This window comes from Penicillium argentinense (genome assembly GCF_028826775.1).
Source record: "Penicillium argentinense strain IBT 30761 chromosome Unknown utg000009l_segment0_segment0, whole genome shotgun sequence".
Classification (NCBI taxonomy): domain Eukaryota; kingdom Fungi; phylum Ascomycota; class Eurotiomycetes; order Eurotiales; family Aspergillaceae; genus Penicillium; species Penicillium argentinense.
In genome coordinates, this window is record NW_026622668.1 from 766,694 (window position 1) to 788,103 (window position 21,410).

Sequence of the window (21,410 nt, forward strand, 5' to 3'; positions counted from 1 at the left end):
ACATGTCCGAGTCCAAGGGAAAGTACCGACTCGCCATCACGAATGCACTGATGATCCAGCCGGGCGAACCTGAGAACCCCGTAACAGCAGACCTGCTCGTCGCACAAGATGGAACTATCGCGTATATTGGCTCCGAGACCAAGGACAAGATTGAAAATGCTGACAGGGTCATTGACGCCACCGGTAAGTGGTTACTCCCCGGATTCGTATCTGCCCACAGCCACCTCTGGCAACATGGGCTTGCCTCGAGAGCCCCAAACAGCAACGTCGCCGAGTGGTCAACCGTCGTTGGCAATTCAATGAGACGCGTCAGGCCTTGTGATATGTATATGGTCACCTTCAACGGGGCTTTGGGTCATGTCCGGAAGGGAATAACGACGGCCTTCAACTCCACGTGTTGCCTTGCTTTCCGAGATGGTCGAGCAGAACGGGCCCAGTTTGAGGCCGTGCTCGACGCGGGAATTAGGTTCGTACACGGATTCAGTATTGGTCACGTCACGAAAAGATGGTCTGAGGCTAGAGCCATTGCACGTACTGAACTATTCCGCTCGTGGTGTTCGACATTCGATGTCCCAGATCACTTTTTCGGCTCCCGAATGGTCCTCCAAGGTCTGGAGTATGATGAGAAAAGAACACTTGCAACAGAGGCAATGATCAAGAAGCGGTTCAGCTTGGATGGCTACATCAGTTATCTCGAGAGTCCAGACTCCAATCATATTGCCGTCGGAAAAGCTGGCTGGGCGTGGCTTAAGGAGTTCGAACTCGTGCATCAGGAAATGACTATTGGCCATTTCCTTCATACCAGCACTGCACCTGAAATCGTCCAAGAGGCTGCCAAAGCGGGCATGCGGATGACCTGGAATCCCCTGTCGAACGGCCGACTGGGCAGTGGTGTCCTCGACCTACCGAAGGACATCCCAATCGCACTGGGCGTGGACGGTGAAGCTGCAAGCGGCCGCTGCGACCCTTTCGAAAACATGCGAATGGGTCTGTACAGCGTTCGACAGAGCAAACAGTCAGCAGGGGCCCTGGCCCCTCATGAAATTTATTTCATGCACACACTAGGGGCTGCTCAAGTGCTCAATATCGCGGACCGGGTGGGCAGTTTGGAGACGGGCAAATTGGCCGACATGATCCTCCTCAAGCCGCCACATACTAGGGAGATCAGGGACCATGTTTCAGCACTTGTATTTGCGTCGGGGGTGGAAGATATCGAAGTGGTGTTCATTGGTGGTCTGGAGGAGTGGCCACGCAGTCGGCCTATGCCCACCATGGCGCATGGTGGTCGCTGGAAACCCTGGAACATTAAGCTGGAACATACCAGTAAGTCTACCCAGAAACCGCAATCTGATGATTCAAAGTCTAACCCAGACAGGGTTGGTAAATAAGTTTTAACCACAACTAAGCAGCAGACTTTCACCTTTGCCGAAGACAATCTCGTTTTTCTCCACGCAGGACTAGTATGAACTTGTGAGTTTGAAGACTGATGGAAGTAGTGTTTGAGGAATTCACAGAAATGTACTGATATTTCACTGAAGGCATTCTAATTCACGCAAATAGATCTCCACCATGTAGACGAGGTATTAACAGCCCATCCCACCTCAATCAACTTCACATCTTAGCCATCTTCATCCCAACCAACGAAGCCCTCGTCGCAATAAACAACATACACCCAATCGCACAAGACACACCCCCAAAGACAATAGCATACTTGAACGAGCCGTGCTCATCCGCAACCAACTTCCCACCAATAGGTGAACCAGTCAACGCCGCAATCGCCGAGATAGAAAAGGCAGCACCCGTACGCGTACCAATCTCAGGCAAAGGCGAGATCTTCGCGCACAATGCGGGAGTTAGTCCTACACCGGCTCCGGAGCCGATCCCAAAAAGCGCGGCGAAGATGATGATGGCGGCGTTGCCTGTGGCTGGGAGCCAGAGGGCTAGGATGAGGATTGCTGTGAAGCCGCTCATGACGATCATTACGTTGAAGTGGCCGACTTTGTCAGCGAGGGCGTTGGGGACTGTTCGGCCGAAGATGCTAACATAACATTATTAGTGATTTAATGGTGGAATGAGTGTGTGAGTTTGACTTACCTTGCGCCGTTGAGGATAGGAACGAGATAATTAGCCAAATGCAGCGACATGCCGTGGGACAGAGCGTGTTCGACAATGAATGTAATGGGAATGAACATCCCCCCTGAGCAAGTATCAGCCATGGTCACTCACACTCAGCCAGCAGAAGGAACTCACAATAGAAGAAGAAAACAGCAGCAGTCAACAAGAGAAAAGTCGGCTCCTTAAACGGCCGCAGCAACGCCATAACCTCAAATGGCCGCTTGGTAGGCGGAACGCGCGATCGCATCGTCGCATTCGCAAAAGCCAGTAAAGCCAAAATAAGGAATGCGCAAATCCTCATAGACCAGGCGAAGCCCACTTCCGGAATGAGGTGGATCAGCATGATGGGGAAGATGACGCCGCCGAGAGAGGAGCCAGATACGACTAGGCCCATGGCTGCGCCTCGTTTGGCGAGGAACCATGTTGAGACCTTCAGAAAATTAGGATATGGATATGGATTTGGATATGGAGGTTGCTCGAGATAGAACTTACAGTCGTGAACGATGGGTAGAATACCATCGACGCACCAATGGCAGAACAGAAAGCCTGGCTGAGAAGGATTTGGTAGTATGTCTTTGCCAGGCTGGCCATCATCAAGCCGAAGACGTGGAAAAAAGTTCCTGCCAGGAGCAGGGGGCGTGGACCGTAATCGTCGTAAATTTTTCCCACGAACAAGCCACTGAATATCATGAAGAAGACTGACAGCCATTAGGATCTGATTGCTCAAAGGTGCTGCAATTGTACTAACCCTGTAATGATGGAATCCACGCAATCTCAGAGGCAGTATACTCCTTCAACTGATGCGTCTGGTAGTACTCCTGGAAAATACCCACACAGTTGACCCATCCGAAGGATACAAACAGACAAGCCGACGCACCGGCCACGGTGAGCCAGGCGTGTTTACCACCTTCGGGAAAGTCACTCTGGAATGGTGAGTTTGGTTTTTCGATCGTGGATTCTGTTCGCGTGGGTATTTCCTGGGAGCTGTCCCGGAGGGTTTGGAGAGTAATCGAGCTCCGAGTAGCCATATTGTATCGACGGCGTAGAAGTTTCTCTTTTTTTCTTTCTGTGCTCTGCAAAGTCTCACTCTGGTCGAAACTAAATTTTGCAATGTATAGCGACAGCGAAACCAAAAGCGACAAAGTTAAAGGGAATCGCCGGCTCGGCCGTTCACGAAGCATCGGACTCCGAGCGGCTTTTGGCCATTGTGCGCCTCCGAAAGCGCCCAACAGGCCACCCCTGCACCTCGCCGGGGCTGCATGGCTAAAAGAAGAGCGGCCTGGCAGTGCAAATATACTGCTTACCCATAATGAGACAGCCACACTCAGAGTCGGTTTCCGGCCTTCTGCGCTGTCTAGCATCAGCAGTGACGGGGACGAGCGATGGAAAATAAATAGTCGATTGAAGAGCGCTCTTCGTGGTAGAATAATCAAATCAACAGACAGTCATTCGACTTGCGTATTTCAAGCATACTCTGTATACCTGCACCATGTCCAACATCCCAGAGCAGTGCGATGTGCTAGTGATTGGCGGCGGCCCCGGAGGTTCCTACACGGCAGCAGCGTTGGCGCGGGAGGGTGTCGACACCATCCTGCTGGAAGCCGATGTTTTTCCGAGGTAGGCCAGCTCATGATGGATCTTTCTTTGAATCGACCTGTCTGACCAGGACTGGCAGATACCACATCGGGGAGAGCATGCTTCCTTCGATCCGTCACTTTTTGCGATTTATCGATCTCGACAAGACCTTTGACAGCTATGGATTCAAGCGCAAGGTATGCAATCAACAATGCGATGGCTGGATATTGTTGACAGTGATTAGGATGGTGCCATGTTTAAGCTGAACTCCAAGCCTGAAGTTTGTCAGTATAGTCTTCTCCATTAGCTATCTCGCGCTCTAACATACCTTGGTGTAGTCACCGACTTCGTCGCAGCAGGAGGACCTAACGGCTACGCCTGGAACGTCGTCCGTTCCGAGGCCGACCATCTCATCTTCAAACACGCCGGTGAGAATGGCGCAAAGACATTCGACGGGGTCAAGGTGAGCGATCTGGAGTTCGTTCCGTGGAATACCGACGATGCAGAGGAAGCCAAGCTGGCCGCGTTCCCAGCGCCGAACCCGGGCCGACCCGTTTCAGCCCGCTGGTCCCGCAAGGATGGCAGCGCCGGTACCATCAAGTTCAACTACCTCGTCGACGCCAGCGGGCGCGTTGGCCTCGTCAGCACCAAGCACTACAAGAACCGTCGCTACAATCAGGGCCTAAAGAATATCGCTAGCTGGGGCTACTGGAAGAATATGACTCCTTACGGCGTGGGCAAATCCTACGAGGGTCAGCCGTACTTTGAGGCTTTGTCTGATGCCAGTGGCTGGGTGTGGACGATTCCTCTGCACGGTGATGTGGTGTCGGTGGGTATTGTCCGGAATCAGACAATTGCCACGCAGAAGAAGAAGGAGATGGGATCGCCGTCCAGCAAGGAGTTCTACCTCGAGAACTTGAAACTTGTTCCGGGCGTGGAGAAGCTGCTTGTCGGCGCTGAGTTGGTCTCTGATATCAAGTCGGCTTCCGACTGGTCATACAGTGCTTCCAGCTATGCTAGTCCCAATGTTCGCTTGGTCGGTGATGCGGGTTGCTTTATTGATCCATTCTTTTCATCGGGTGTTCATCTTGCCTTGGCGAGTGGTCTGTCCGCTGCGACGACCATTTGTGCCGTGAAGCGTGGGGACTGTGATGAGAATTCTGCGGCTGATTGGCACTCGAAGAAGGTTGCTGAAGGTTACACTCGCTTTTTGCTGGTTGTTTTGAGTGCACTCAAGCAGATCAAGGACCAAGAGGAGTCTGTACTGACTGACTGGGATGAGACGACCTTCGATCGTGCTTTCTCATTCTTCCGACCGAGTAAGTAGTCCTAGATTCTTAAGTGCACGCACATATTAACAAACTGCCCGTATTCAGTCATTCAGGGCACTGTCGACGTCAAAGCCCGCCTCACCGAGTCTGAAATCTCCGAAACAATCGACTTTTGCTACCGAGCGTTCATCCCCATCCCACCAGAGCAGAAAGACGCCGTTTTGGAGAAGATGGAAAAGCTCGGTCTGAATGACGACACTCTCGATTCTAAAACCAAAGGCGAGCTCGAGTCCTCCATGTCCGCCGAGGAAATTCGAATTATGAACTCGATCCGTGCTCGTCAGATGCTCCGGTCGGAAGATACCATCAACATCGACACTTTCAGCACCGATACTATTGGTGGCCTTACGGCTAACCTGGAGCGTGGCAAGCTGGGACTTGTTAAGCCCGTCTCTGGGGACAAGTCGGACACGGTGGATGTTCTTGGTCTTTTGACTGGTGAGAATAAGATGGGTGCCATGCCACCGACTGTGTCTGAGCCTGTGGTGGAGGAGAAGATTGCTGTTGAAGCTCATTAGATTTTTACCTTGAATTCGGATTAAGAATGTGACTAGATGGTAATATATGTTAGTTTCGCTAGATGAGAATTTATGATTATCGCAGTCGCCTGTTGTAACCATCCACCTTGAAAATCTCACAATTAATCGTGAATATGTTCATCTGTTCGAAAGTTTAGGTATCTTATGATCCTTATAGAACTGATCAGATCCATGTAATGATCTGATCATTTTAATTTTGGAGAGGTTAACTTATTCTGCGATATGCTGTCTGGTTCCATCCTTTTTGCGGAACAGTAGCAGCTTCCAGTGTCAATGAAATTTCTGCTCTTTGCATGTCATTATTCTACAAATTCATAAGGAGTAATAGCTAAAAGTCTGACTGATCACATACAAAGAATCACATGAATTCACCTATGTACTATAATATGTATCTTCACACTTATGACATGCCGATATTCGATCCTAAAGCAAAATATAACACGCTCGACATTCTGATCGGACGGAGATTAACTGTGAGACATTGAATTTGCGAGACAGCAAATTCTTTCTCGTTCTACCTTATTATTGAAAGCGCCTTTGAACTAATATTAAACTTGTGGAAAAAGAAAGAAAGAAAAAGTAGTTCCGTCAATGTCTTCAGAAAACATGCGGGCCACATTGTCGAGACGCTTTTTGGCGGCCACCGGAAACCAGAAACCTAGCGACAATACGTAAGCCCCTTGGTTCTCAAAATTTAACATGCAGTCGAAGAAAATCAGTTACATCAAAAACCGACCGAATCCCGTACAAAATCCGCGCAAAGACCGTGGGGTCCGGTACAGGCCTCCGACAAGGTCGGAATCCGGGCAGAGGCATGTCTGTCAGCGTGGATCTGGATGGCAGCCTCGCCCGACTGTCCGGCAGTCAACAGAACCGACAGCGAACATAAAAACTTCAAGATTCGCGAGGAAGATAGATCATTACACCTCATTCAAAAAATTTCAGAGTGCCTTTTCTCAGTTTTAATCACAATGACTATCCCCGATATCAACGAAGGTCGCTTCCTCTCCAACGAGACGGGTCGTCTCCAGATGCAGGGCGCCCTACGGTCAGCGGCCGAGGCGACAGAGACCTCACACGATCTGATGCTGCGTTTCTTTAACATGGTAAATTATACAACATCAATTTCATTTCTCTCTTGCCCCCGGTCTCAGGCTCACTCGTTCCACCTTATAGCAACTGGAGCTGACTGTCGTCCGCATTGGCTGCGACCTCGGTCTATTCCGCATTCTGGCAGCCAGCGATGAGCCTCTCAGTGTCAACGCCCTGGCCGAGCAAACACGAGCAGCTCCATCGCTGCTGCGCCGTTTGCTTCGCTACCTCGCCTCCACCCGCGAGGTGACGGAAACAAGCAAAGATCATTTCAAGGCAAACCCAGCCACCAAATCTCTGGCCAACCCCGTCATCCAAGACTGCATCTACTACATGTAAGAAATCCTCAAGTAAAACAGAGGATCAACACTAACACACCCAGCTTCAACATCGGCGGCCCCGTCTACCAAGCCCTCCCCGAAACCCTCAAAGCAAACGGCTACACCGACACCGGCAAGACCCTCGCCTGGAACAACGGCTTCAACACAGAACTCCCCTTCTTCCCCTGGGCCAAGCAACACCCCGACCACCTAAAATGGTTCCAGTCACTTATGAGCGTTCCCCGCGAAGGTGACTGGCTTGACGTTTTCTCAATCCCCTCGCTCGCCTCCAACATCAGCCCTGACCAAGCCCTCTTCGTCGACGTGGGCGGCAACATCGGCCACCAATCCGCCCGTCTGCGCGCGCGCTACCCCGACCTCCCGGGCCGAATCATCGTCCAGGATCTACCCGAGACGATCGCGGTCGCACCGCCGGTCGGAGGCGTGGAGCTGATGGCGCACAATTTCTTTGAGCCGCAGCCCATTATTGGCGCCAAGGCGTACTACCTGCGTACCGTGCTGCATGATTGGGACGATGAGAAGTCGCTCGAAATTCTGGGACAGTTGGTTCCGGCCATGAATGCCGAGTCGGTAATTCTCATTGATGATATGGCGTTGCCGGATACTGAGGTACACTGGTGGTCTGCTTGTCTGGATTTGCATATGTTGGCTATGCTCGGTGCGCATGAGCGGACGGAGAGTCAGTGGCGGTCGCTGCTTGATCGTGCTGGGTTGAGTCTTGTGGAGATCCGGCCGTATCACCCTATGATGCGACACTCCGTTATTGTGGCCCAGCTGCCGCAATAGAGCCGTCTTTAAGGAGCTGAGATTTCTTTTCCATGTTTGTGATTTTTCGTATAGAGCTGCCAGTATCTAATTGTCAATCAAAGCTGATTATTGGCCCACTTTAAAAATAAGTTTTTGGTAAATTCTACAGCTCACTGCAGGGTTGTAGTCTAGCGCCTCTCAGCACTAACCTGAGTCTTCATTGTCAGTGGCGCTAAATGTTTCAGAATGCGATCTTGGTTTGAAAAGGAAACTAGGCACAAGGATTGGTTGTCTGGACATTCCATGAATATTGGGATCCCAACTAGCCGAGACGAAGAATCTCGTATAGAGTAAACAAAGTCAAACTCTAATCGTATTCCGGAACCCCCACGTCGAAATACGCACTACTACTGGTAATAGCGGCCTCCAGTAAGCTGCGGCTGCAAGTGGGGCGCCCAAAAGCCGCAGATGCCGGACCGTGCGGATCATGAGTTAAGATTCGACCCCGACAATTTAGCGTGGGCGCTGCTTTGTCCTCTTGCTGACGGTGCTCGGTCGTTCGCCAAAGGCCGCCAAAGCCCGGCCCCATGCTCGTTGGGGCCGACAACAATGCGCCTACCACTCATGTGGTGGCTGCTCTTAGCGAATTCGCACATGCTTACCAAGTTCTCGCATTTCTAAGCCTCCTGCCTGTTGGCCGGAGCCCGTCGCGGTTTGCGTTCTTTGTGCGGCCTCCGACGCGGGGCTACTTGGGTCGCCATGTATGTCCAATCCGGAACGCCCCCTTGCGCCTTTTTAAATAATCAGCTTTTTTCTTCCCTGCTCAAAAACACACTCCTCCCTCATCATCGCTCGTCATGGCCGCCTCACTCAAATCCATCACCGTCTTCCGGGGCTTCCCCGAAAAAGGCTGCTACACCTGGTCGCCCTTCGTGAACAAGCTCGAGGCCCGCCTGCGCTTCGACAACATTGCCTACAAGGTCGATACAGGGTCACCCCTCAAAGCGCCTCGAGGCAAGGTCCCATACATCACTCTGGAGCGCGACGTTAAGACCGAATCACTCGGCGACTCCGCCCTGATCACGAAATCCTTCATCGAGGCTGGAAGTCTCACCGATCTCAACGCCCGACTTTCGCCCGTCGAAAAGGCGCAGGACCTCGCCCTCAAGGCTCTGTTGGAGGATAAGCTCTATTTTTACCAGGTAACCAGCCCCACAGCAGCAGGCCGTGCCAGCAAGCCACACGCCACACCCTCCAAAAAAGCCATGACTGACCAATCCAGGGCCACGAACGATGGGTCCAAAACTACTACACCATGCGCTCCAAGATCCTCGCCAGCGTCCCCTGGCCTGTACAGGTCGTTCTCGGGAACATAATCTACAACAAGAACGTCCGGAACCTGCAGGGCCAAGGAACCGGCACTCTCTCCGCTGAGGAAATCGCTGCCGCGCGCGATGAGGTCTGGGAATCTATTAACGCCGTTGTTTCGGCAGCGCATGCCCAGGCGAGAGAGGAGGGTCCTTTCTGGGTGTGGGGTGGGGATAAGCCTACTGAGGCTGATGCGGTGGTCTTTGGATTTGTCGTTGCTGCTTTGGTCTGTGCGGCGTAAGTATTTCCCCTTCTTCCAATGGGCTGGGCCTTGTGGCTTCGCTAGAATAGAATAGAACGTGTGTTGACTTTCGGCAGAGCTCCGGATAGCAAGGAAATTGTCAAGGGGTATCCGGCGATTGTGGAATATGCGAGGCGGATTCATGACAAGTATTTTCCGGATTATGAGATTTGGGAGTAATCTGGTGATGCATGTTATTTTCCTTTGAGGATGAAAACTGATACCATTGTACTTCTCAATCCATGCTTTTAAAATTCCATAATTCATGAATCGTTCTAATCCAAGTTTCTTCATCCTTTATATAGTCCCGTCCTCTTTTCAGTGTAAATTTACCATCTATACCAACCTTCTAAGAATAAAGCACAATTTGAACACCACAATAAGACTAAACTACCCTCCTCATAACACAAGCCTTCGCCCTCAACTGATCCCTCAACAAGCTATTCAAAATCTCGAAAATCTTCTCCCCCTGCCCGACGTCTAAACTCTCCCTCGTCTCCTGCACCCTCTCCGCAAACCTCCTAATCAACTCCTCAACCCTCCCAAGCTCCCCACAAACCAACTGCTCCCGCATCCGCATCTGAATAACCGGATCAACCGCAAACCCACCTATCATAATAGGCAGCGGTACAATCCGCTCATCGTCATCCTGCACCGACATGAATCCGACCGGCGCAAAATTATCCTCACTGCGCATCATCGCCCTGTACCATGCAACCAGTCTGTCGCAGATCGTAACAAGTAGTAACTGCACGGACGGCGTTGCCGAGCAGGGGCATTGTAGGACGGTCGAGGCGAGGTTGATGATAGAGCGGTTTGTCATGAGCGCTTCGTCCATCTTGCGGAATGGTCCTTGTCCGGGATTCGGATTTGGGCTCGGTTTGCAGGTGGCGGTAAAGAGGTCGTCGGTTATGGAGAGGCAGGCTGTTGGGGGGATGCAGAGGGCTTGGAGGGCTTGGAGGATGGAGGAGGTGCAGGTTTTATCTTTTTTGGTGCAGGTGAAGTTTTGTTTGGGCCATGATGATGTTGAATGCCGATTGCTGGTTTGAGATAGGTTGCGCATTTTGTGTGCAGATAAGAAGTTTGGTTTTTGAGGCTCTCGGTTTTGTAGATGTTCGGCTGGAGATAGATCGTGGAGGTTATATGCTGGAAATTTGGAGTGATCGAGAATCTTGTCGTGCAGAGAATTATTAGCTCTATGCTGTAGTGTTTAGACAACTGGTAGAATTTACCTCGAAATTGATTGTGTCCACCATTGCTGTAGTGATTGTTTATGAGGCAATGCTGTTATTCCTGGCTGTATTTGGGGTAGGCTAATCTATTTAAACGGCAGCGTCGATCTCCCGAATTGCGGACTGCTGATGCGCTCCGCTTCGCACAGCTCTCCTGTTTTGACCGCTCGTGAACCCCCAGGCACCCAATGTCACTTTCCCCATTTAGCCCTGTACTTGTGGTTAACCACGAGCAGTAATTCCTCTCGATTATCTCGTGTTATTCGACCCATCTGGGTGGCGCAGTTGGGCCGCAGGCTCGCATCGGCCTGCATAGTTGGAGTTGGCCTAGTCTGATATGACCGGCCCCCACAGCAACGGCTTACCACATCATCGCAGTGCTTCCTGCACCAGGGCAGACGAACCGATGACCCTATTCTTCCCAGCTGCAAACTGCAGTGTCTGGCTCTTCTTGCCTGGCATCGTGCCCACTTGATCCTCACGATCTTATGCGATCAGAACCGGACTGCGATGGCGACCGACCTTTTTCAGATGGATCGCCGTGGAGGCTCCCCGGCAAACGGCTCTAAACCTATAGCTTCCCTCTCAACCGGGAATGCAGAATTCCCCACTGCACGCCTTTCCTTTTCGATGCTGGGGCCAGCCGGGTAAATCGCCCCACGAGCTGAATTGTCTTGCCAGCTGGTGCACGCGACATGGAGTCTGCTCCAACGCATCGGATGATTCTCGGCTTTTAGCAAGACCACTGGCACACCCGATGATAACAGGGGTAGGCCACATGGCCGCGAGATCTATGCAAGATGCAACCACAGACGTCAAGGACAGCAGCGCGAACGGCATCAGCAACTGCACCAGGCGATCGAGGGCTTGCAAACGGGCGGGTGCATAATCTTTGACTCTCTGCATTCTATCCTCGACATGGTTTTCTCCAGAAAAGCTTACCTGCTGATAGCAATTTCGGGTTTTGATCGTGATCCGTACCTATTTTGGGGCCGGGGGGTGGCGAACACTAGCTGCATGGGGCGCTTGGCGCCTCGTAACGCCACTTCTGAACAAACATGGCAAAAACAATTATGACAGCTGGACGAAAACGAGGAAACTCTGCTTTGCCTGTTGCCTTCTGTTACATCGTAATGAACCTCCACCAAAGCATTAACGTCGTATTGTCGCAAGGCTTAGCATCTTCGTATTAGCCTCAAACTTAGTCTTCACTGTTAAGAGTACACTGGACCACTCATTGCCAGCTGGACTATTCTTTCCTCCATTTTACGTTTAACCCACCAGTACAGCGGATGGTATACCCGTTGTCCACTGAGACACGCTAACCCTTCCTAAACGGACAAACCAGCTTTAAGGGCACTGCTCCCACCAATCACCAAACCAGCCTCGTCAGGCCAAGCACTGCTATGCAAGATGGCACTGTCCACACCGCGCCCACGAACTAGTCAGCACGAGATGACGATAGATTGCGAGTTTGGCCCGCAGCTTCGTAATACGCACTGCCGCTTGTCCATGTCGATTTTTAGATGGGGGCATGTGTCAGCTCAAGCCTGAGTGGGCTTTGGGGGCCAGATGGGGCACATTTCTGCGTGATCGGAGAGTACTACTACTTGTAAGAGTGCTTCGTATTGAGACGGCGCTCTGGATATTAGAGTCTGCGATTGTCACGAATATCTTCAGAACATCCGACTTCGAAAAGAACCTGCAACAGGGCAGACCTCGTACAATTCACAAACTTATGCAACAATGAGCACCAATACCAACACAGCCTTATCTCGAAGCGGCGGCGGCGCACCTCCAAAGCTCAAAGACAGCTGTGACATGTGCTCCTCCTCGAAAATCAAATGTAACAAGGAAAAACCGGTCTGTAGTCGATGTCGCAAGCTGGGCTATCCGTGCTTCTACAGTCCGGCGCGGCGCATCGGACGGCCGCATCCCAACCGTCGAACCACCATCCGCAAATCGCCGGAAGCGCGTTCTTGTCCGACGAGGAGGACGACGAACGAGAATCTCCCGAGTACTCCGAAGGACCTACCTCCGACGACTCGGGATGAGACATTTCTGCAGAGTCCTGGTAGTTGGGAGCGGGATAGCCAGAATCCACTGCATTGGCTTGATGAACTATATCTCTCTCCGATGATGGAAGAGCATGCGACAAGCACCACTGCTTTTTCAGAAGATTCATGCGCGCTGGGAGGGTTCGAAGCGCATAAATTGAGTCCTGTCCAGATGCAGCCGGTGATGGACTTGGATCTCTTCAATTTCTCGGACGCTTTGAGCAGTGATAGTTCCTCACACTGGGCCCAGCTGTCGGACGCCGACTCCAATATCCTCCTCGACATGCCTCTCGCACTGGATCAAAGCATGGACCAAGTAACTAGTGCTGATGCGTTCGATGGAAATCTCTCGTGCGATCAAACGCCCAGCTCCGATTCGTCTGAGTCAGATTGTGTGACTAGTGCCATCGAGATCCTGCGGGGCTTGCAGAAACCTCAGAAGGGAATCGAAGCCTCAAGTGATGGTTTGGATGGATCTGGGCTTGTGACTCGCATGCAAAAAGCCTCATCGGCAATTAATCGTCTCTCCACGATCCTCGTGTGTCCTTGTTCACAAAAGACCTACGTGGCTATCCTGGTTGCTTCTGTCTGCTTGACAATTCTGGACGTATACGATTCACTCTTTCATCGCGAGACTTCTATGGCTGGGAATGCCTGTCCAAACGCAAACGCGTCCATGGGACTGCAGGGGGATATTGAACAGACTGATTTCGGGGAAATGGCAAGCCTGCGCTCAAGCAAAAATGAGTTTCAATGCGAAGTATCTTCCATGCAGGTCTTGGAGGAACTTTCCAAGCTGGCGAATGTGGTGATGCAATTCTCTTGCAAGTACAAGGGGGACAGTCAGCTGCAGTCGTCGAGTACACTTTCCGGACTTGCGGAGTCGCTCAAGCAGCGGCTGCGATTGGTTACGAATGAAGCTTTTCAGATGGGATATACGGATTCTGGGAGGTAGTGATTAATCATGACTGTGATGTCTTAAAAAATGTGTACTCTTCTAGACTTTTCTAGATTTGTTGATATACGCTGGGCTTTTTCCTCTTTGTTACATTGGTCAGCTGCGCGCATATTATTCAATAGGATTATTCGATGGTTTGAATCACTTGCTTAATTCCTCAAAAATAGGTTTATACATTCTTCCCGATAAAAGATGGCTCCAAGTTATATGGCCGATGGGGCTTTCTATGAACTTATGAAGCAGCATGTCATGAGAACCTGTGACGCATGCTCTCATATTTCTCGATGTCACTGGCTGTTCGCAGGCATTGCTTCATTCTTGAGTGCATGCTTTCCTCCCAACTTTATAATCCAACTTTTGTATGATCTCTACACATAAAATGAGATAATAGCTTTTGAGATGGCTGGAGCTGATGCGGATGATAAATCCAGGTAATACATTGTTTTCTTTTTCGCTGCTCTTTTCTACATCGTTTCTTCTCGTATAGAACAGCTATAAAAGTATTGCTGCTTGCTTTATAACCAATAATCTTCGAGCAAAACATAGAGGAATAGCCTCTTTCTGACTAAAGGGTACTTATGATAGCTCAACGTATACCGATGACAGATGTTCTTTACCAGCATCTCGTCCAGACCCATACAACGGTAGTCAAAGGAAGCAAAGTGCGGATATAGTTGAGTGAAATCCATCGCTCCATCATTTCCCGACTCCTGATAGCATCGGCTGTCGCTTCTGTATTTTTGACCTTTCCCTTGCTCGATTGCTCCAAATTTCCACGAGACAAATTGCCCTGTCGCTTCAGCAAAGTCTCTTCTAATGGAACGATGACAGTCAATGTGTATGGTACCAAAGATATGGCAAATACGGCAGCCACCACAAGTGGATAGGTGCTCTTCGAGTCCGCAGATGACGCATCTTGGTTGAAGAAAGTCAAAATCGCGTTCAATAAGAAGAGCAAACTCGACAGAAGAGCCTGCGTCGGGCAGAGATAGAAGCCCTTGTTGAAGGTTACTCTCCACATTGAGAGCATGGCGTATTCCGACACGTCAGGTACGCTCAAGATGGCAGGCACTGAGACGTAAGACAGGCTGAGCTGGCAGCCTATCGAGACCGCGTTAGCCTGAATTAAACAATGGAAAAGAGACTTCGGGGTAAGCACGGAGAGAATGCAGCAGAGATTCAGAAACGCAATTTGCCCGTGCTGCGAAAATACTCACCGGTCAACGAAGCAGCCACTGTGGCACCAGCCACCAACAACGGATAGTAAAGGGCGTGAACCATAATGTCGACGACAAGCAGCGAGAGGTAAACCACAGATTGTGCGTCTTCAGATACGAGAAGTCGAACTGTTTCCGCGGGGCACCGCGTCTTTAGATACCCGCAGAGCAGTGAGCGAATTCAAGTTAGAGTAGGACGCGAACAGGTCAACGGCCGGACTCCGACTCGGCATCCGACCACAACCACCGCAAGCTTCAGCTCTCACGCCCGACACCAGCCGCCACCGGTGAGCTTCGTGTTTCGAGCAATGCCACGCTTGTCAGCGCCTTGTCGGATTCCTTTTGGAGCTCCTCAGCGCCTCGCGTCGCATTAGTTAAGGACCCGCGTCGACCCCCGATTTCCAACAATGTTCAACCAGGTCTGCGCTGGTCTATTTGTATAGCGACTTTCTTTCCTTCAACATGGATACCCCGTCGTCAATCTCCTCCGATGTCATGGGTCATCTCGATACCCGATTGGCGTTCTTTGGGAACGACTTTCCCAGCGACAACTTGACGGAACTCTTTCGGCGTCTACATCGGTGGTCGAAGGACAAGAAGTTTTGTACGCTGGCTTCGTTCTTAGAGGAGTGTGTTGCCACTATCAAGAATGAGATTTTAGGTTTATCGCAGCCTGTTCCTCGTGAAGTCTCCGCTCTTCAAACTATCCTGGGGCTGGTGGAGGGATGGGAGGCGATCCGGACGACGCCAATTGGAGGTGCCCTTGAGAGCGCACTCCTGTGTATGCTTCAAGTTGGTGTCCTCATCGGGTATGTTTTCCATTACTTCGAGGAAACTAACGTACAACTTAACTGACGTTACTACAGATCCTATGAGGCGACAGGAAAAAAGTACAATATTGCGGAAACGGGAACGACTCTCGCGGGTTTGAGCATTGGTATCCTATCCGCCGCAGCTGTCGCAGTCTCTCAAACACTTTTCGACCTCGCCAAGTATGGTGTTGAAAGTGTACGCATTGCGTTCCGAATGGGAATTCACGTGGATCATGTCTCGCAGTCGCTTGAGGCCCGAGAACCTGAAGGGCCTCCCAAGAGTTGGGCTTACGTTGTGACTGGTGTATCCGCTGATGTTATCCAGCAAGAGCTGGATCGCTTTAACAAAGAAACCGTGAGTTTTATCCGATATGGATGATTGGATAGTTTGAATACTAAAACTACAGTTCAGTCAAATCCACAACTCACAAAAGTCTTCATCAGTGCTGCGGATGCAAATTCAGTCAGTGTCACCGGCCCACCTTCTCGTCTACTTAATGCATTCCACCACTCTGCCGTTCTCCGGTATTCCAAGCACCTGCCTCTCCCAGTCTACAATGGCCTGTGCCATGCCAGTCATCTCTATACCAGCAAGGATTCTAGCTCCATCCTCGCTGTTTCTGATAATACTGCCACTGGTCGTGTCTACCTCCCGGTACTTTCCGCAAAGACCGGAAAGCCCTATGTCGCCACACAAGCAAGAAAGCTGTGGGAAGAGATTGTTCTTGAGATTCTGACTGGTGGAATCTATCTCGACAATCTTACAGAGGGCATCGTCCGCGAGATCTCCATTGCTGGATCACCGGAAGTGGACGTGTTTCTGCTTCGAACTTCATTGATTGCGCAAGGAATTCTCTCATCAATCTCATCAAATATTACCGATATCAGCATTCGCAAGACTGACCTGCTTGACTGGTGTCTCGTTGAAGAGCCCGACTTCTACCCGTCTACCCCACGGTCTCCCCACCAGTCCAAGCTGGCGGTGGTTGGAATGTCATGCAGATTGCCCGGGGGAGCCAACGATCTAGAGCTTTTCTGGAAAATCATGGAAGAAGGTCGCGATGTCCACACCCGTATCCCTGCAGATCGATTTGATGTCGACGCCCACTATGATCCCACAGGCGAGAAATGGAATACCACGCAAACTCCTTTCGGCAACTTTATTGATGCTCCGGGCATGTTTGATGCCAATTTTTTCAACATGTCCCCGCGAGAGGTAGGCTTCTACATCTAAAAACAATTACTCTATGGGACAATGCTAACGAAGGCTGCTCAAAGGCTGAGCAAACCGACCCAATGCATCGACTTGCTCTAGTCACTGCATATGAGGCACTCGAAATGGCGGGATACGCCCCTAATCGGACCCCTTCTTCCATCCTCAGTCGCATTGGTACATATTACGGTCAGGCTAGTGATGACTGGCGCGAGCTGAACGCCGGCATGAACATCGGCACTTATGCCGTCCCGGGAGGCGAGCGAGCCTTTGCCAACGGCCGAATCAACTACTTCTTCAAATTCGGTGGTCCCAGTTTCAATGTGGACACTGCCTGCTCGAGTGGGTTGGCTGCTGTCAATCAAGCATGCAGTGCCCTTTGGGCCGGTGAAGTCGACACCGCCATTGCTGGAGGATTGAACGTCATCACCAACCCTGACAATTTTGCCATGCTCTGCAAAGGTCATTTCCTGTCAAAGACAGGTCAATGTAAAGTCTGGGACAAGGATGCAGATGGATACTGCCGAGCTGATGGAATTGGATCAGTGGTGATCAAGCGACTAGAGGATGCAGTGGCCGACAACGACAATATTCTCGCCACTATTGATGCCGCTTATACGAACCAATCTGCGGATGCTATATCCATCACTCATCCTCATGCTGGAGCTCAGAAGGAAAATTATCGACAGGTCATGCAAGCTGCGGGAATCAGTCCCGTCAGCGTGAGTTATGTCGAGCTTCATGGTACCGGAACCCAAGCCGGCGACTCTGTTGAATCAGAATCTGTCGTTGATGTCTTTGCCAATCCGAAATCACGTCGCCAAGCACCTTTACTTATGGGCGCAGTCAAATCGAACATCGGTCACGGTGAAGCTGCAGCTGGTATTGCGTCCTTGTTGAAGGTTCTTCTCATCTTCCAGAAGAACATGATTCCGCCCCACGTCGGCATCAAGACCGAGATCAACCCCGTCGTTGCAAAGAATCTCGAACGATGCAAAGCCGGCCTTGCACTTGAGATGACACCTTGGCCCCGCATGTCAGAGAAAAAGCGATATGCAATTGTCAACAGTTTCGGAGCACACGGTGGTAATACCACTTTGCTTCTGGAAGATGCACCCCAGAGTCAGCGCGTTGGATCTGATTCTCGCCATACACACGTTATTTCCCTTTCAGCCAAGAGCAAGGCGTCTCTTAAAGGGAATATAGAGGCTCTGGCTGCATACCTCGAACACCACCCTGAGACTGATCTGGGTGATTTGGCCTATACCACCTGCGTCCGCCGTATCCAACATCATACCCGCTTCGCTTTTGCCGCGTCGAGCATTGATCAAGTTATTAAATCACTCAGCCAATGCCTCGCCAATGATACCGTTTCTTCTCTCCGTCCTGTTTCAAATGCGTCCACGACTGTTCCATTTGCTTTCACGGGACAGGGTGCTTTCTATACCAAGATGGGTCACCAACTATATCAAGAATTCCCTACCTATCGAACAGCAGTTGAGGAGCTCGACCGGCTAGCCCAGCGACTGGGTCTGCCCTCTGTCATTCCTCTCATTGATGGAACCGAGACTGACGAGCAGAGTGTATCTCCCATTCTCACTCAACTTGCTATCGTGGTGACCGAAATTGCTCTTGTGCGATTCTGGGCATCCCTTGGCATCACCCCATCTGTGGTCATTGGTCACAGCTTAGGTGAATATGCTGCTCTTGTTGCTGCCGATGTCCTATCAGCAGCGGATGCAATCTTCCTCGTCGGTAAGCGCGCGGAGCTGATCCTGAGATCTTGCAATATGGGAAGCCATGTCATGCTTGCTGTTCGTGCTGGTGTGGATCAGATTGAGAAGATGGCACCCATGAATGCGCCATTTGAAGTCAGTTGCGTGAATTCGGCACAGAGCACGGTCATAGGAGGCTCTACAGATAATATCCAAGCTATTCGGGCTGCTCTAGAAAAAGAGGGACTGAAGTGCACGCCCTTGAATCTGCCATTCGCATTCCACACGGAACAAATGGAGCCTATCCTCGACACCTTTGAACAGGTGGCTCAGCAAGTCAGTTTTCGCACACCGAGTGTTCCTATCCTCTCTCCGCTATTGTCCGACTGCGTCTTTGACGGGAAGACTGTCAATGCAAAATACTTGCGCCGCGCTTCACGAGAATCGGTCAATTTTGTCGAAGCTTTGGAAGCTGGTCGTGATATGGGTGTTATCCAGGACAATACCTCGTTCATCGAGATTGGCCCACACCCAATTAACGGTTCTTTCATCAAAGCCCACATGCCTCAAGCTCAAATTCTCGCTTCCATGCGCAAGAGTGAAGACAACTTCACTACTCTTGCCGGCTCTCTTGCGAGTCTTCAGAGCAGTGGTCTGCAGATTGATTGGAATGCGTACTTCAAGCCATTCGAGAAATCTCTCCGTCTCGTGCCACTTCCCAAGTATTCTTGGAATGAGAAGAACTACTGGCTACAGTATACTGGAACCTGGACTCTCGACAAGGCTTATCCGCAGGAAGATCGCAGGTCTGTCGCATCGTCGCCTCAGGGCTCTGCTCTGCGGACTTCATCTATTCATCGTATCATGTCGGAAGAAGTTGTTGGTTCAACGGCGGCATTGACTGTTCTGTCTGATATCATGGACCCTGAGTTCCGTGCGGCGGTGGACGGCCACCATATGAATGGTTACGGCGTGGCTACCTCGGTGGGTTTTCCTGCCGACATTGCTATAGATAAACCTACTAACAAATTTTTAGTCTCTTTGGGGCGACATGGCCATGACCATAGGCGAATATCTTTACAAACGACTAGTCCCTCAAACTCATGATATCCACATGGATGTCTCTAATTTGGAAGTTCTTCACGCGCAGGTAGCACATACAGACAAGAGCCGTGCCCAGCTGCTTCAGGTCGAGGCCAAGTTAGATCTCAGCACTAAACAGATGGCTATTCAGTGGTTCAATGTCTCGAGTGAGAATGGACGTGCCGCTGAACCTTACGCTACTGCCACCGTGCTTTTCGGCGATGCTTTATCCTGGCGCAAAGACTGGGATCGTCTATCGCACCTCGTCAACAGTCGTATCGCATCTCTATCACAGATGGCGCTCGATGGCACAGCCAACCGCCTCTCTCGAGGCATGGCCTACACCCTTTTCAAGAATGTGGTTGACTACACTGACCACTACCGGGGTATGCAGTCTGTCGTCCTAGACGGCATGGAGGCATACGCCGAAATCACGCTCAGCCCAGACCTCCACGGCACCTGGCACACGCCACCCTACTGGATCGACAGCCTCTTCCATATCGGAGGCTTTGTACTCAATGGCAGCGACGCCTCCAACACCAAGGACTACTTCTACGTCACTCCAGGCTGGGGAAGCTGCCGTATCGCCCAGCCCTTAGTGGCTGGTGGAAAATATCGCAGCTACGTGCGCATGGCACCAACCGAGGAGAAGAACATGTATGCAGGTGACGTCTACGTTCTTCAAGACGGTGCGATCGTTGGAATGATGGGTGAGATGAAATTCCGTCGCGTGCCGCGCGTCTTGATGAACCAATTTTTCTCCCCGTCAGAGGCCACCTCATCAAAGACGACGGTGCCCACTTCAGTCGTGTCTGCTACTCCCACTTCACAGAGCAAGGCAGCAACAGTCGTATCATCTGTCTCCATCGCGAAGGCTTCAACGCCCCCTGTTGAGGCTGCGCCGCAAGTCCAAGCTACCGAGTCCGCCCCAACAATCGCGCAACAATCTGTTACCCCGGCCTCTTCAGAAAGCCCAATCATCACTGATTGTTTGAAAATAATTGCTCGGGAGACGGGATTGGACCCTAGCGAGCTGGTGGACACTGCTTCGTTCGTGGAGCTAGGTGTGGATTCTTTGATGTCTCTGGTGCTGTCGGAGAAATTCCGGGTGGAGCTCAATGTCGATGTGAAGAGTTCTGTTTTTATCGAGTGTCCGAATATTGGCGAGCTCAAGGCTTGGTTGGATCAGTGATGGTACAGCTCACAGATGCTGTCTAGATCGTATTATAGACTTGCTTTGATTTTGGTATTTTTTGCTATTGCTGTTTATCGAATAGACTGGGTTGAGTATCGTTTTGAATGTTATGTCTATATATTATTGAAACTGCTGCTCTCTATTGATATGCCATCAGGAAATGCTCGTCTTTTCTATGAACCTGATCCACGGGTCGGCCCATTAATTCCACGTGTAGGCTCAACCGAACCACAACACTTGTTAAACGATACAGAATATCTGGAGTGAGCCAGAAGTGAGTCAGAAGTCCGTCAGCAGTAAGCTAAAACTGAGTGATAAGTAAAGCATTTTAATTTATTCCATAAGAAAAATGAGATTGTTAGGCCATCACTGAGCGTAAACAACAAAGTGGCAAAAACAAAGAAAGAACGTGACGCTCGTACTAGCCAATTTTAAGCATATTACTGCATCAGGGACAAGATAGGGTGACAAAGAGCCCCGTAACGTCACAATAGGCTTTGAACGAAACCAACAAAAGAGTGGATATCTCGAGTGGTTTACTTATACCCTTGAGTGCCCCCAGTGAAACTTTTTAATACT

The 21,410-nt window shown here is 50.7% G+C and overlaps 9 protein-coding genes across 9 annotated transcripts; 6 read left to right on the forward strand and 3 right to left on the reverse strand.

The window, feature by feature from the left end:
- Positions 1–2: 2 nt before the first annotated feature.
- Positions 3–1,388, forward strand: N7532_007886 (amidohydrolase family protein; the record flags this gene model as incomplete). The annotated part of the gene is made up of 1 exon (XM_056620378.1): positions 3–1,388. The coding sequence occupies one exon, from the start codon at positions 3–5 to the stop codon at positions 1,386–1,388; it is 1,386 nt and encodes a 461-aa protein (XP_056471184.1).
- A 223-nt stretch (positions 1,389–1,611) lies between these two features.
- N7532_007887 (MCT family MFS transporter) lies at positions 1,612–3,143 on the reverse strand (the record flags this gene model as incomplete). The annotated part of the gene is made up of 5 exons (XM_056620379.1): positions 1,612–2,038; positions 2,095–2,197; positions 2,251–2,545; positions 2,608–2,813; positions 2,864–3,143. 5 exons carry the CDS (start codon positions 3,141–3,143, stop codon positions 1,612–1,614), a joined length of 1,311 nt encoding a protein of 436 aa, XP_056471185.1.
- A 461-nt stretch (positions 3,144–3,604) lies between these two features.
- N7532_007888 (uncharacterized protein) lies at positions 3,605–5,539 on the forward strand (the record flags this gene model as incomplete). Its single annotated transcript, XM_056620380.1, has 5 exons — positions 3,605–3,732; positions 3,791–3,887; positions 3,935–3,974; positions 4,029–5,009; positions 5,067–5,539. 5 exons carry the CDS (start codon positions 3,605–3,607, stop codon positions 5,537–5,539), a joined length of 1,719 nt encoding a protein of 572 aa, XP_056471186.1.
- A 992-nt stretch (positions 5,540–6,531) lies between these two features.
- On the forward strand, positions 6,532–7,779 carry N7532_007889 (OmtB; the record flags this gene model as incomplete). Its single annotated transcript, XM_056620381.1, has 3 exons — positions 6,532–6,666; positions 6,737–6,987; positions 7,035–7,779. The coding sequence occupies 3 exons, from the start codon at positions 6,532–6,534 to the stop codon at positions 7,777–7,779; spliced, it is 1,131 nt and encodes a 376-aa protein (XP_056471187.1).
- An 818-nt stretch (positions 7,780–8,597) lies between these two features.
- Positions 8,598–9,529, forward strand: N7532_007890 (glutathione S-transferase family protein; the record flags this gene model as incomplete). Its single annotated transcript, XM_056620382.1, has 3 exons — positions 8,598–8,942; positions 9,023–9,345; positions 9,427–9,529. The coding sequence occupies 3 exons, from the start codon at positions 8,598–8,600 to the stop codon at positions 9,527–9,529; spliced, it is 771 nt and encodes a 256-aa protein (XP_056471188.1).
- Positions 9,530–9,734: 205 nt separating this feature from the next.
- N7532_007891 (uncharacterized protein) lies at positions 9,735–10,412 on the reverse strand (the record flags this gene model as incomplete). The annotated part of the gene is made up of 1 exon (XM_056620383.1): positions 9,735–10,412. One exon carries the CDS (start codon positions 10,410–10,412, stop codon positions 9,735–9,737), a length of 678 nt encoding a protein of 225 aa, XP_056471189.1.
- A 1,915-nt stretch (positions 10,413–12,327) lies between these two features.
- N7532_007892 (Zn(II)2Cys6 transcription factor) lies at positions 12,328–13,593 on the forward strand (the record flags this gene model as incomplete). Its single annotated transcript, XM_056620384.1, has 1 exon — positions 12,328–13,593. The coding sequence occupies one exon, from the start codon at positions 12,328–12,330 to the stop codon at positions 13,591–13,593; it is 1,266 nt and encodes a 421-aa protein (XP_056471190.1).
- A 616-nt stretch (positions 13,594–14,209) lies between these two features.
- Positions 14,210–14,877, reverse strand: N7532_007893 (anthrone oxygenase family protein; the record flags this gene model as incomplete). Its single annotated transcript, XM_056620385.1, has 2 exons — positions 14,210–14,697; positions 14,814–14,877. 2 exons carry the CDS (start codon positions 14,875–14,877, stop codon positions 14,210–14,212), a joined length of 552 nt encoding a protein of 183 aa, XP_056471191.1.
- Positions 14,878–15,275: 398 nt separating this feature from the next.
- On the forward strand, positions 15,276–20,828 carry nscA (non-reducing polyketide synthase nscA; the record flags this gene model as incomplete). Its single annotated transcript, XM_056620386.1, has 5 exons — positions 15,276–15,622; positions 15,680–15,980; positions 16,038–16,841; positions 16,904–19,537; positions 19,590–20,828. 5 exons carry the CDS (start codon positions 15,276–15,278, stop codon positions 20,826–20,828), a joined length of 5,325 nt encoding a protein of 1,774 aa, XP_056471192.1.
- Positions 20,829–21,410: the final 582 nt, after the last annotated feature.